The sequence below is a fragment of the Etheostoma spectabile genome, chromosome 21, assembly GCF_008692095.1.
Source record: "Etheostoma spectabile isolate EspeVRDwgs_2016 chromosome 21, UIUC_Espe_1.0, whole genome shotgun sequence".
NCBI lineage: Eukaryota > Metazoa > Chordata > Actinopteri > Perciformes > Percidae > Etheostoma > Etheostoma spectabile.
In genome coordinates this window covers 19,348,227-19,363,562 of record NC_045753.1, presented here as the reverse complement: position 1 = coordinate 19,363,562, position 15,336 = coordinate 19,348,227, and the positions used below count along the sequence as shown (strand labels likewise).

The following is a 15,336-nucleotide window of genomic DNA, read 5'->3' as shown; positions in this document are numbered from 1 at the left end:
TTCACAACACACAATGTGCTACGTTGGACGTGGGCCAAAAAACAAACACCCGCAGCGTTTTTTTTATGGGACAGATGTACCGTAGTAGCTACAGTTAAAGCACCTACACTCACACTGATTGCTACGCTTTGTTGCACTCTGACATACGGAATGCATTGTCTCACTCCAACAGTTGCAATTTGTCAACTTTGGATGAAAAAAATAAGCAAATTGACCAAGGAATTCATCAGTACAATCAATCAAAGCTGTTTCAACTGTTTTAAAATGTGAACTTAGCCAGTTACTTTAAGTACAACTGATGATTGGTTGAAAGTATTTTTCCTCTTCCATGTATACTTTTTATAATTTTAACTAGATTCAACAAAAAAAAAGCATGACAACAATTATTCCACTTATGCTCACGTCCATTTATCCTAATTTTCAAATATTTTGTGACTTTGGTATGACTTCTAAATGTATAAAGCATGCAACACTAGCTATTTCTATCAACATTCTGGGCAAAACACAAAGATTCGTGATTTATTCTGTCAATCCTGCTCATCGTTTACTTCAGAGTAACTACAGAGCTCTCTTAAAACTTTAGAAACCATCTAATGCGATTTTTCCCGCTTGTCAACAACTTATCGACATGGACTTCATCCCCAGACGGGGGGGTCAGTGGGGTGGAATGTTTCATCCTGTGGATCCTGCTGGTGGGGTCTCTCTCTCTCTCTCTCTCTGTCTCTCTCTCTCCTCGCTGGTGTCCACTGTGCAGAGCAGACACCATCTGGCCAGCTGGAATGCTGCATTGAGCAGGGGGTGGGAGGGTCAAGGGTCTGGGGGATGGGTTATGGCTGAGAGATGAAGAATTAACAGTAGTGGTATTAACCATGTAATGCCAACTACACTCTTTTAAGTGGAACAAAAGCAGAAATGAGAGAACCCTATGGAAAGCAGTACTGAGGCCATTGGAGCCATAAGTAAATATTGATATAAAATGACTAAGATGCTGTATACAAGGATAAATATAACAGGATGCATAATGAGGTACACAGCGTTTGTGTCAGTTTTAAAGGAATAATTTGACATTTTAGGTTCAAAATATGTTTGACATCATAGTACAATACATAGACTTATGCACACAATTTAGTGCAATAAAACTAAAATAAGCTGAATAATGGCAGTATTATTTAAGTACTCTCTGCAAACCAGTCCCTAAAGAATACATTTAAGGCAAGCTTTACACCCTCTTTATAGATTGCATTAAAAAGTTGCTGTGTTTAAACACAATGCTTTGACTCTATCCCTATATAGTTTACAAAGATACATTTGTTTGTGCTTATGCTTTATTAATGGATGTTTCATGGCAACATCTGTCACTCACATGGGCACGGGGCAATAAACCTCTGGTTGACATGCACAGAAAAAGTAGACCATAAACTCACTTGTTTTGAACGCAGATTCAAAACACTCTCCGGTGTCAGATGAAATTCTAAAACTAAGTGAAATGTAGTATGTAGTATGTTGCCCCTACACATGGAAACTATTATGTGTGAGCAAATCAAATGAAAGTCTAAAGTATAACCATATGTTCATGTGCCATGCAAATATGACCCTGGTTAAAGACGTCATCGAAGTGGGCTTTGGCTGTGCAGTTGCTGACCAAATACAGTTAGCGTCTTGGTGATGAAGCTGGAAGCGGTCCACTCTAACTGCTAGCTAGGTTTATAAATATGTCTTAGTGGAGATTAGCCTGAGGGTAACCCCCTCACACTTTTCCCCGTACAGATCCTATTGCTCACATCGCCACAACCCTTCAGCTTTATATAAATATTTGTACTGAAGAACTTCTTGGCTGTGCAGCCGACAACCAACCCTACTGAGAGCTGAGGAGAGAGGATAGGTCAGACCGGAGAGGAGGGGGGGGAGATGGGGTTCAGCAGATGGATCTTGTGCTTGACTTTTTGAAGCCAAGTTTTGCAGTTCAGCTGCAGTGTGCTATTTAACTGTTAAGTGACACATGCAGGTGAAGCTTAGGACCCCACATGAGCTATTAAAATACTAATATCTTGCTGACCATGGGAAACAAGATCTATTACAATGAATAGATGCTTGCCTTACTTGTGTAAAACAGCTTATGTAGCACTACAACAAACGGCTAGTCCTGAGTGTTGTAATATGACCAGAAAGGGACGCAATCGGGCATCTTCACTCTCTCTTTGCAAGTCAGAAATGCCTAATAGAAGAGGTTTTAATAATCAAACCATCACATCACCAATCCAAAAATAGATATAAAAGTAAATGTTTGCTAATTTTGATCTAAACTGAGGCAACCTGGGCACACAAGTGTACTTATGTTGGGTCTTTCCCTCTTAGGGCCTTGTTTAAAAGCTTAATTATCCATTTAAATCTAATTTACAATCCTGATTTAACACAAGGCGTTTTCTTTTCTTTTTTACATCCCTTCAATTACTTGTGAGCTGAGCAACTTGCACCAATAAAATCTCAAAATTACACCTTCATGACAGAAGGTTGGCAAAACAGCAGCAGACGTTAAAGAATAAAAGCCAAATGAGAGACCATCAAGTAATCCAAAGCTTAAGGAGGAAGGAAAGTCCTGAAACACTGTGACTCCGACTCTTGGATTCCTTGCTAAAGCGTTCTCGTAATATTAGGCGATTCAGGAATTAAAACCTGATCTACAGTTTCACTCATGACAACTTGCTCTGGTTCAAAACAAAAGAATAACAAGTTGATGTTCTGGTGTAGAACAAGACAAGCCACTGCAGCAGGAGCCCTCATCCACGGTCGTGCTCCTCCACCTCCAAACAAAAAGCCCTCTCATCAGTGTTGAGTAACAATTTTACCTGCAGACGCTAAACCCCAGACAGACACGAGACATTCAGGTGAATGATAACACTTAGCACAACCACATAACGCCCACTTCTGTTCAATAACAATGGAGCATCTGTCTCTTTGTTTGGGGTCTTTACATGGTCCAAAGAAGAGTGCAGGTAAAGAGCAGCAGAACTATGCAAGCATTACAAGAGGCACTCCCTGTTGACCACGTATTGCTCAATTGTTCTGCACGGGCTGACTGTGCCGGTGCCCTGTGCCCATCAACTCTCTGCTATTTCCCAACAAAACAGGAACACAATGCAGCTTCCTCTGATTAATGAGATAAAGAGTAGCACAAACCTGTGCTGTCCTGCTTAATCTCAGACACTGTGTCTTATCAAGGCATGCATCAGTTTTCTTCTTCTGTCTTGCTCAACACCAGCCGGCTGAGGCAGGTCTTGGTAAACATGTTGTGACACAGGCCACTGAGATGCCGTACAGCGTAGAAATTACAGCCAGCGAGACTCGAATACCATAGCCTTCGGATATGAAGGTTCAATTAGTTTCATTCTATTTATCATTTGATAAAAAAGTAACAGCTGCTGTTGCAATCGCTGATAGCATTTTTACATAGTACATTTTGAAGATGCAGTGTAATAAACATATTTTTCCTCACAATTTTAAACACAAACCTCTAAATTCAAAGCCTGATGACAAGTGCTAAAGAGCCAGGCCCAGTAAAAATCATAGGAAAATGACTGCTGAAATAAACACACCGAATAAACAAAGGCTTCACCTCACAAAGAGCAAGGTGGCCATATCTCAAAGGAAACCAAACAAGTCTCGTCCACCTCAATGTACACATTACCCAAGCAGTTTGCAAGTGTTTACAGAGCCATGGCAGTTTGACACAGATAAACATGCATTTGATTCCAAACAATCTTTTGCCAACTTACGTAATTTAGTCTGTATTAGCATTACTGTACGGGTTTTCCTCACAGCAGAGTTGAAAAATAAAGTATAGAGTGACAGCCAATTCAGCTCTCTCACACTTTCTTATCACAGGTGTTTTTTTTGCTGAAATCACTCCTAAATACTCACCTCTCTCTCTCTCTCTCTGTCACTGTTTGCAAAGGGACTGACTCTCCTCAACAAGTCTTTGTTGACCAATTTGCCAAGTCCAAAGCCAAATATTGGGTGGAAAGATAAAACCAGCTGTCACTTGATATGCTACACAGGGACTATTTCAACAAAAAAGGCCTACATTCAATGGAGTGTCTACTGTGTTCTAGGGTGCAGTTATGCAAAGGCACAAGCCAAAACTTTACAAGTAACAAGTGTTCTTCCAAGTGCAACATTAAACAGTAATAAAAAAAGGACGATTCCCCCCAGAACTAGGTTGATGATTAAGGAAGGAAACTACACTGACAAATGCAATGACAGCTGTTGGAAGTGTGCGTATGACAGCGTTTCAACTACGCATCATATAATTGAATGTAACATTTGTACCGAATAATGTGCCTGTAAAATGATAAGCATTTCCTGAAAAACACCTATCAAATACTTCAAATCATTCCGAGACAGAAGCTTCAGGTTTGTGCACATGCCTCCGAGGTAAGTTAATTTGCAACATACTCATTACAAAGTTACAACACATACTGCCACTAACTATGCATAACATAGGCCTACCTGTAGTCCTTTATGGAAGTCGGCTCAAGCCACAGCAAACACAAGATATATAAAAGAGATATAACTGTGGGACGCTTGTAAGACAGCTGTTCAAAAAAAATATCACACTAAAGGTGTTAACAGCACATTTAGCTAACGTGACTTTATGTTTTGGAAAGTTCCTGCTTACGTTAACCGCAGCACGTCACTGGTAGTCGACTACCGTTCAGTCGGCAAGAGCGAGTCCTAGTCCTCGACGAGAATGGATTACAAAAAATGGGAATAAATCGAAACTTTTCTTAACCGTTTTGACTTCTACGCATCCTCAACCGAAGCTAGAGGAGACACGGCTCTGTCCTGCACGAGCAGGGTGCAGAGGCGGCAGCTACTGCTGCTGGCAGGTCCACTAACTTCAAACTTAAAATGCCTTCTCGCTTCTGATTGGCCCAAAACATCACGGCGATGCATTCACGTGCCTCTGGTAAATGCGGTCTCCAAACTATGACGCGTTTCCAGGCTGAGTGTTTTTCGGAAGGCTACAGTAAGACAACAAAAGAATTGTAAAGTGACAAATTACATTCACCCAAAAACATTTTTACATTTTAGGTACTCATACTTACTTAAAGATCCCTATTGTGTTCATTTTCAGGTTCATAGGCCTACTTGTATTTAGGGTTTCTATAACATGCTAACATGCTTTATTGTTAAAAAAAAAAAAAAAAAAAAAAAAAAAAAAAAATATTTTTCTCAGTCACATTCACATGACGCTCCGCTTTAGCAACTGTCTCTTTAGGCTCCCTCCTGAAAAGCCCAGTCTGCTCTGATTGGTCAGCATTTCAGGGTCTTCTACAACTGGCTCTCAGAGTTTCTGCACTGTCATTGCAGCCAGGGAATGACTGCAACGGGCCTTAGAAGCACTTTCTACCTATATGTACATTGATAGAAACTGCAACCAACATCTGTCAATTTCTGGCCTTTCAGAGCACAACAACGGTCTTTTTTAGTGTGAAATTTCCATCTATCAATGCAGTTGAAGTACCTATATGTAGTAAAGTTGTGATATCACAACCAATGAGGCTGAGGGTCCTGATGCCCCACAGAGCAGTCGCACTAAAGACCTCCACTGGTCGTGCCGGCAACTCGGGGTTTGGTGCTCCACTAACTTGAATGGGGGTTAAAAGATTAAATCTGGCTGCTCTCCTAGACTTTCCAAATGTTAGTGGACCAAATGGATCAAATTCTGACAGTGAAACAAGTCATTTTGCAGGAGTTGTGAAATGCATCAACTGATTTACAGACATCTCTTTCACCATGTAAGTCTATGGGAAGAATTCTTTTTGGATGACTGGTCTGGAGTTGTTATTCCACTGTTTGACTTCTGTGTTCAATTTGCTTCAAAGCCCAGCGCACTTCCCAGGGGGCCCTGCATTTCTCTGTGGATTGAGCAATACTTTCACAGTATTTATATAGCACCTCAAGCTGCTTTATAATAAAAAAAGACATGGAAATTAAACTTCTTACAATATGGGACCTTTAAGAATTTAGTTGCCTTGTAGCAGTGAACTTATTACACTGCAATAACCCATTTAGCCCTGACAAATGCAGTACTTAAACACAACTTTTGAATACAATAATCTGCAATAGATCATTTCTGACCCTCGAACTGATGCAGTGTCTATTTGATCAGCTTGCAACCCATCTAGGAGGAAGTAGATTTGGCATTAGCTACACAAATGATACTAACAGACTGAAAGTATCAATGTTCTTTCAATGAACTATAATGTACCTTGGACTGTTAGTTGTAGTAGGGTAGCTATTTGCCATTGTAATATTACACAAACCTTTTGTAAACTTGTAATTGCTATATTTTCGACAGTACCGGAAGGCATCATAAAGCTAGGTTTGTTTTCATGTTATCTTTCCCTCTGTGTCTCTTCGTCTTCATGTCTGTCACCATCTCACACACACGCAAACACACTTGATTTATGCATCCAACAATGAAACGCAAAGCACGTGTTGTCTCCATCTCCACTCCCTCTGCAGTTGTTCACCATGGAAGAGGCTTTCTGTAATGTTAAGGTTGCAGCGCCCCCTGCTCTTCTCATTTAGACAAACATCATGGTTCACAGCTAGTAATCAATGGCAGTTGTAAGCTGTAAAACCAAAGAACAAAACTATTTAATTGAAATGCTCTAATTTGACTAACTGAAGGTGATAAAATCCCTCTAATGTAAGTAGAATCCTTTAATATAGCTTTGTTTAGGACTTGTCTGCAAGTGGAAAACCTGTGTAAACCTGCTTTCTGGTTCATAAACCTTAATCTTGTATTCATATCACGTCCAGATGAGATTTAACTTGATTGCATTTACGCCTAGCATAATACATCTGATACATGCACAATGAAATAGATTATATCAGCATGTATGAGATAAGATTGTGTGTGTGTGTGTGTGTGTGTGTGTGTGTGTGTGTGTGTGTGTGTGTGTGTGTGTGGTGTGTGTGGTGTGTCAGGGAGATGAATTACCGTTTCCTTCCTCTAAATAAATAAGTGTATTGGTCTTTCTAATATTAAGTGTCATGTCATCAGAGGTTATGTGAAACACACACACAGACACACACATACACACACACACACGCGCGCACACACACACACACACACACACACACACACACACACACACACACACATACACACACACACATACATCACATCACATAACAAATATATTTACAAATTGTCAATGGAATTCTATGTTTTTATTTCTTTCATTGATCCAATCCAATCCAATCCAATCCACTTTATTTATATAGCACGATTTTAACAAACACAAGGTTTCCAAAGTGCTGCACAAAATGATAATACAGAATAAATAGATAACCCAGTAAAAGCACAAATATAATAAGGTATAATAAAATAAAAACAATAAAATTCACTGCCGGCATGTGGCAAAGGTATACACGTAAAATCATCACTCTACCTGATTTGTGAGTGTGTTTGTGTTTTACAGTTTATCAGGTGATATTTAAAACTCAAATGCATGTTAGTGATGCGGTTTAACATCCACCATCAGTGCCGAACAGTCCTTTTGTCTTCACCACTCTTTATCTTCTCTCAGGGGCAGGTTAGTTTGGTAGCACCAAGCCCACCTGTGAAAACGTACAGCCATTACTATGAGTTACTGATGACTGGCAGCTGTTAAACACATTTCTTTTTAGCTCTAATGAGATCATTTCCAGCAGCCTAATTTTTTGGCTATAAAAGGAAATGCATATGATGAATTTGGGCATATACGGTACATACACAGTTCTCCAAACAATGTTTAATTTGAGCTTTTCTGTGTGTATTTGGTATGGTAGAAAATTCTACATTACATTCTAGAAATGCGAGTTTGTTTTCTAGGACTTTACCTTCACCCCCTCGATGCAGTTAAATGAACTGCTTGAATGACCAGTGATTACATTTTTTCCCCTAATATGTATACAACAAAAGCGGTTAAAGCAATATGCATAAAACATTAGAAGTTGTATTTGTATTTTCAAGATTTCCATTCTCTACTTTTATAAGAAACTAGATGATCTTGATCTAAAACCTTGATCATTTGTTTTCAGCAGAAAGGAATAGTGTGGAAGACTTTGGGCTTTAAATACAGAGAATGACAGCAACGTGTTTTGGCAGGAGGACACACAGCACTCGGTACCTTGTCCGGGCTCATTTTAGGACACATCCAGTTGTACAGGTAGTAATGAAGGCTCTTGTCACTGATGCTGAACTTGAGCTTCTCCAGGAAACTCCTGTTATCCATCGCTTCAAGAGCAGAGAAGACATCAAACCCTTTCTGTCAGTGAGGGAAAAGAGCATTTATTTTGTTTTAATATACAGCAGACCAAATTCTAGACATAATTAAAAAAAAAAAACATTGAAACTAATAACCCTTTTTAAATTGTTATTCAAAATAACAATAACCATTTAACTGCATGCATACAAATTGGAGGAAAAGGTTTAAAGTCAAACACAATGGGATGCTTTTATTTTGACACACTCACGGATTTAGCGAGGACCAGTGTGTCCCCCATGAGGTCCACTGAGTCTGTGGCGGCAGAGGCAACGTAAAGGAGATGAGCTTCTCTCAGTCCAGTGTGGACAGGGTGATTCAGCACCCTGGAGGAGACGCTGTAGAAACTCACCACGTCTGTCAGTGTGCCATCATCACCCTGTGTGTGAGGAGGGTCAAGGATCACTTATTAACTAATGCAGCGTGATAGGAGTATTTCGTTTTCTTCCAGGAAATGGCGAGGACAGCGTTTCCCTCTCTAATGAAATTTAAAAATCCAAATTGACAAATTGTAATGGCAGACCTCCACAACATAGGTGTCAATCACATCCCCCCTTGGTAACAGCCAGTGCTCTATTTCCTGTAAAGACATCACAGGGCTGAGGTAAAACTTGCGGAGGTTTGCCTGCAGCAGTGAGTGTATCCCCACAACATCTTCTTTAGTCATAGGGCGCAGACCTGGTGTCGTTGTCACCTGGGGGAGAGAGGAGGGATGTTTCAGTGATTGCTATGACTGTTACCACAAATTCCTGATAATAAAAAATCAGCATCTTTAACCCTTGTGTTGTCTTCGCATCGATCCGTGCAACTTTTGGGGGTTTTTTTGGGGTCAAAATTGAAACCTTTTGGTCGTCTTGTTCAAAACCTTTACCCCCTGATGTTTTTGTAATTTTTTTTCTGCACTTTTTGTGCGTTTTTCCCACGTTTTTGAAACTTTTTGGGGACATTTTAGTCCCTTTGTTCAATTGTATTTCATAAAAAAAGTTTTTTTGAACGCCATAAAATTGAATAAAAACATCCAAATTTTGGTTGTCTTATTCGAAACCTTTCCCCCATGTTGTTTGTGTCTCTTTTTTTCTGCGCCTTTTGACGTTTTTTGGGGGGGTTTTCCCCAAGTTTTTGAAGCTTTTTTGGACATTTCAGTCACTTTGTTCAATGGTCTTTCATAAAAAAAGTTTTTTGAACGCTATAAAATTGAATAAAACGTCCAAATTTAAAGAAATCAGTGTGTTTTCAGAAAATTTGGTTGAAAGAGACTTTTCTGATGAAGATTTTTTTTTCAAAATGGGTCAAATTTGACCCAAGAACAACACAAGGGTTCATCATTTTGAATCCACCTTTATACCCAATCCAACATTTTGGTCAATATCAATGTCATTTTATTTATGTAGCAAATTTAAAAACAACTGAGGTTGACCAAAGTGCTTTACAAGGTAATATACAACAATAACCCAATAATTGAATACACATTATATTACAATAAAATAAATATTTTAGGTTACAATTTCTTTCATCAAGTGGAAAGAAAGCCCAAAGAAAAAAATGGCACTAAAGGGTTTTTACCTCTGGGTGGCAGCACATACTAACCTCAGGCAGACGGTTGAATTTGAGAGCTCTCTGCAGGTTCATGTTCGGTCTCAGACCTGGGTAGCTCACCTCTGCCAGCTTTCGGGGATTTAATAGGCGATGCCAGCACCTAAAGGATTTAGGGTGTTTATTCAGTAAGGACAGTAAAGATATGATGTTGCTTTGTAAGAGAAATACCTAAGATGAGATGCATAAATGTATTTCTCCATAACATAAAACAGTTACAACTAAATGAACTCTAATTCAAGTTACATTTTGGGATTAACACGATCAAAATCGAAAACTCAGCTAATCTGCTTCAACAGGACTGGGTGGGAGTGGTTTGAAAGGATTTGATTGACAGTGACCTGGCATTGATTGACGTGACATCACCTTTCTCCAATGCCATGGGAAATTTCCCAAATTCTTGTGACTTGGGAGCAAAATATTGTGTTGAAGTCAAACCCCACCGCTCCTGTTAAAGAGTTCTCTTTCAAGGGCTTTTAAAGTGATAATGCCCTTGAAAATCAAGTGTGCGTTAACCCTGTGCAGCAGCCACTACCTGCAGGAGCTCATTGGTGTGGGCAGGACTCTGCCAGCTGTGTAGACAGCTTGGTGGAGGCCCTGCTGGTTGACCCGCCTGGCGAGCTCTCGGATCAGAACTGGAGTCATCCGCTTGAGGCGTAGCTTCTTATGAACACACAGGAACTTGACCTGTACCATCCGCTTCTCCCTGCAGGAAAGCACATTTTAAGCATTTTCTCTGAGACATTTGTGGATAAAATTGCCACAGTGTTGTCAACAAGTGATCTGAATACTAATGTTGCTCATCAGATTTCACACATACGCAGATAAGCCACTCACGTCTCGTATATGCGGACATCTGCGGGAAGAGCAGCAATGAAGCCGACTAACTTCTTATTGGCGTCTACTCGCACACCACAGTTCCACTGGGCCAGCCAGTTGGGAGGTTGTAAAGCCCTAAAGAGGAAGAGAACGACTGCGATATGAGTCTGTGAATACATGCAGGGGGTAGTTCAATAAACTCTAACACAATTTCCAATCAAAGAATTGAGCATGAGATGACTCAGCTGAATGAATACCGCAGCTTTCTTTAAGCTCAGGGCCAAAGACCTGTGCCAGTTCCTGGAATGCTAATCTTAATTATTTGTATCAAAGTAAATGTTATTATGTTTTGATAGAAGTGTTCCCTGAAGGGGGAGATACCATTTACGCAAATCACAGAGGGAAAAGGCAGCGTTAAAGAGATTAGAGTAGCCGGCTTGTAACTGATAACGGTGTGTTGGAGGGTTTGAATGGGAAAAATTATTACGTCCTTTTTAGACTCCCTTCATTCCTTCATTGCAACTCAGAGGATAAGAAATATTTTAGATGTACTGAGCACTTGCGTGCATAAGTGTGTTAATGCAAGACAGAGCTGAAAGAGCACTGTTCAATATTTACTAGATGAATAAAAAGGTTTAAAAAGAAATTTTGACTGATATGCATTCAAAATCTAGAAATCAAAAGTGACTAAATGTGCCTGCCGGAAGCTTACCATTGCAGATACTCCAGCGAGAACTCCAATCTGAAAGTGTTTTCATCCTCTTCCACGTAGTTGTCATTGAGCAGAGTGCATAGCTCCTTCAACTGCATTGATAGATGGAAATATGTTGAATTTGCCTCTATGTGAGTCAATTTGACCTAAATTTCACACTAAAAAAGACCGTTCTTGTGCTCTGAAAGGCCAGAAATTGACAGATGTTGGTTGCAGTTTCTATCAATGTACATACAGTAACTTGCAGTGAGTAACCTACCACCGTAGGGCTGCTCAGGTCCAGAGTGTCCCAGGAGAAACCTTGAGGTAGAGAGCAGGGCTCCTTACGGACACTGGCTTCCCCCTCCACTATTGGGCCATGAGTTACAATGCGGTCCCCTGGGCACACGAGTATAAAGAAAAACAAATAAGGTACACATAACTTCATTCTCAATATTGAATTATTAAATTATTAATTATTAAAGTGAACAATGTATGGACTTCAGGTAATGGCTTTTTGAAAAGGAACGTTCTGTAATGACAATGCTAAAATCGTATGATAGGGTTTCTTCTTCTTCTTACTGTTTTGTATAAAAGAATACATTAAAGTGGACTTAATCCTTAAAGCTACACCAAATATTCCTTTGTACCTTAAAATTATATTTCCCAGATCGTTTCAGTGGTTCATCACCTCGTAACAGGGTGAACTGCACTTCTGCATTCGCTTTGCAGCTCTCTACCGGCTATAACTGCACTATGCAAGTTTGAGAGATCAGGTGGCAGATCTGTAGTTCGAATGAGACAGCGATAATGGAAGATTCCACTTCCAACCTGTAGAGGGACCAAAGAGGAAAAGTGCTTTGGTGTTGCTTTAAAGTCTGTGCAACCGAGAAGTCCACCTATATCTTTTTTTAAAATGACTATATGTAACTTTTAGTTTTTTTAGTTTGATTTCAGCGCTCCCTTTGGACCAAAGCGGTAGTTTTTACCACACTTCCTGTCGTAAAGGTCCAGGAGTTAGCGATACGGGGAGGTCCTATAGTTACAATGAATGTTTCACTCAGACAGATAATAATTCATTTACAATAAGAGAATTTGTAACAGATTCATCATTGCATTTCAAGTGTTGCATGCAGTAACTTAGCCTACTTTGGATGTATTGTGAGCTAAACCAGGTATCACTGTCACTGTGTCACAAGCCAAAGTATTAGTAGTTTGTTGAAGCAACCAACGTAATAAATTAGATTAATTTAGCGCATTTCGTGAAACCCATGGATGCTTCACACAGGTACAGGGAAACAAGTGAAAAGTAAATAGTCGGCCAACAAAAACACGGACTAAAAGGAATATGTCAGTGCTTCGTAATTCAATGTCGGCTACTGATGTACAACCACATCATGCAATCTAAAGTTATTTTATGAATGAAATAGACACATTACATATTTGAGGGCCAATTTGGAGACGTTTTTGATTCATTTACAATCCTGTAATTGTCTCCATCTGTTGAAAGCTGGCCGAGTGGGACTCACGTTATCTCACATTGTCTTTCACTTTCCCTTTTAGTTTTTAGTTGTTCTTTGTTTATTTTTCTTCTTTTCTGAGATGGCCCTGCCCCAGTATCAGCCATAACTACAGCAGTTCACTTTTTAGATAGATAACAGTAGATGACTAGATTAGGCCTGTATAAAGAAATCTCCTGCTACCTTTTACCTGGATACTCATTAACACAGGCTTTTCCGGTGTGACCTGTCAGAAAGTATGAGGATCCGGGCAGAGGATTTATAAAAACTACATTAAAATAGTGTTCTTTTCACGGTTAGCGTTGTTTGCTGTTACAGGTCATTTGTTGTCATCAGATGGAACGTTACAGAGTTTCAGAAACATTTAAAAGTTACATAATAGTCACTTTAAATCAATGAAATTAGTGTGCAATATGGGCTATGATCAGCAGTGGTATTAAAGGTATGCAGAGCAGTGTTATGATGAGTGCCTCTCATATTTTCATGTTCTCCCCAGTTGTCATACACATGCAAAGGCTGGGGGAATGTGATAACACGTCTGGCCAAAGAGTTGGTGGTAATGCGCTGTAAAAGATAGCAATGTACCAATACAATGTTAGAAGTAGCTTGAAAGTTGCTGTAAACACTGTCCATTTTAATGATCAAAGTAAGCATTTGCAGTGCTCTTGACTTTCTGCACAGTGAATAGTGCATTTTTTACATTTTTATATGTAATGTAACATTTTGGTAAATATGCTCATTCACTTTCTAGCAGAGTTAATGGGAAGATTGGTACCATTCTCCCTTCTCTCTGTTAAATATAAGGCTACAGCAAGCAGCAGGTTAGTGTAACTTGGCGTAAAGGCTGGGAACAAAGGCTCTGTCCAAAGGTAACACAATCCACTTACCAACACTTCTACAGCTTGCTATGTAACATGTTATGTCAAAAGAAAAAAGAAAAAAGTGTCAAAATGACAATTCGCTGTTATGTGTGCCTAACTATTTCTTTACTGTGACCAGCAACTTCCTGACGTCTCTGCTGGTTGCCTGGAAACTGCTCAGAGCCAAGAAATAGCTCAGCACATAACCCCCCATGAAACAAAACTGACATTTTACACGGTTAACTACTTAGCATTAGACCTGCTGGTAGGTTGTTTTTTTTAAATTGGGGCTGTTTCTGTTTCCAGTCTTTATGCTAAGCTACGCTAACCTGCTACTGGCTGTAGCTTTTATGGTATCAATCATCTCATCTAATTCTCCTGCAGAAAGCTAATAAGCTCATTTCCCCAAATTGTCAAATGTTTGCTTTAAGTATAGATTCAAACCAATGCTTTTGTTCTTAGAGCATAGGAAAAGGTATTGTTTCTTACTCAGTTTGGGGACAGGCTGTGTGTCCCAGAAATGGTACATGTGTTTTTGGGCTTGCTGCAGGGTCTTGGGCAGACTCCGGCCCAAGGAGAAGAGGTGGAGGGCTTTCTGGATTTCCTGCTGCTTCGTCTCAGGAAGAGAGTCCAACTAGGGCAGAATGAGGCAGGCAAGGACAAGTTACTATATAATCTTTTCCAGTAGTTTGACCGACAAACAGAAACGTACGTCAGCTTGATCGCCACAGCCAAAACCGGTCATTTCAATAGACTCATTTACCTGTTTCATGTGTGATGTGCACACAATACACCGTCAGGAAAGTTTATGAGCATTTCCATTGTCACAAACTAACACCAGCACATTTACATCACTGCATGCACGCACTCACAGAAAGACACAAACCATAGCAAATGGGTCCATGGGTCCCTCTGGTTTCCAGGCATCTTTCTTCTTTTGCTTCTTTGTGCTCCCTTTAAGACTCTCGACCTCCGTCAGTTTCTCATCACTGAAAGACATTTCCATGCAGATGTTCTTGGACAGTATATTGTGAGCGGGAATTTTCCTTTTTTTACTTTTTCTGTCGTACTTACAGCACGTTTAAATCAGTCATTGTGAACAAGTGCGAGTCCTTAAAGCTGAGGGTGAATGGGGGTGTTTTCTAACACACTGGTGGTTTTTCATTTCTTATCTTGGCCAGCAGCGAGGGGAGGAGAGGGACCGCCTCAGTCACCCAACCCAACTCCCACCCAGTTGACAGATAACCAAGAACAATACCTACAATTAAATATAAGTGCTCACAGTCTTCATATGTCAGACAGCTGCGGGATGGAGCACTGCAGCAGATTAAACCTTATAGCAGCTTGATTCCTGCAGCAGATTTAATTGGTTGAAGTTGTCTGTTCCCATTTAGCCGAGTGTTGCATGTAAAAGTCAGCTTTATTTTACCCAGCAAAGAAACATGGGCTTCGAAAGTGTTCGATTAGTGATAAAATCATTTTACTTGTTTCTTTCCAGCTGCAATATGGTTAAAATACATATTCCATATTTTAGC

The 15,336-nt window shown here is 39.9% G+C and overlaps 2 protein-coding genes across 5 annotated transcripts in view; both read right to left on the bottom strand.

Moving 5' to 3' along the window:
• Positions 1–4,891, bottom strand: part of svild (supervillin d) — a 50,516-nt gene extending 45,625 nt beyond the window's left edge. For 2 of the 4 annotated variants that reach the window (XM_032502397.1, XM_032502400.1), the window contains exon 1: positions 4,507–4,888. The gene's annotated coding sequence lies outside the window, so the exon portion shown is untranslated. Of the gene's footprint in view, positions 1–4,506 lie in introns of all 4 variants that reach the window. The other 2 variants (XM_032502398.1, XM_032502399.1) reach the window with 2 other exon arrangements.
• A 2,683-nt stretch (positions 4,892–7,574) lies between these two features.
• Positions 7,575–14,935, bottom strand: LOC116671300 (glycylpeptide N-tetradecanoyltransferase 2). The gene is made up of 12 exons (XM_032502487.1): positions 14,876–14,935; positions 14,688–14,790; positions 14,291–14,435; positions 11,702–11,820; positions 11,443–11,534; positions 10,749–10,865; positions 10,447–10,617; positions 9,906–10,014; positions 8,842–9,012; positions 8,530–8,697; positions 8,184–8,321; positions 7,575–7,632 (listed from the first exon to the last, which is right to left on the bottom strand). The coding sequence occupies exons 1-12, from the start codon at positions 14,893–14,895 to the stop codon at positions 7,609–7,611; spliced, it is 1,377 nt and encodes a 458-aa protein (XP_032358378.1). The 5' UTR covers positions 14,896–14,935; the 3' UTR covers positions 7,575–7,608.
• Between the last annotated feature and the right edge of the window lie 401 nt (positions 14,936–15,336).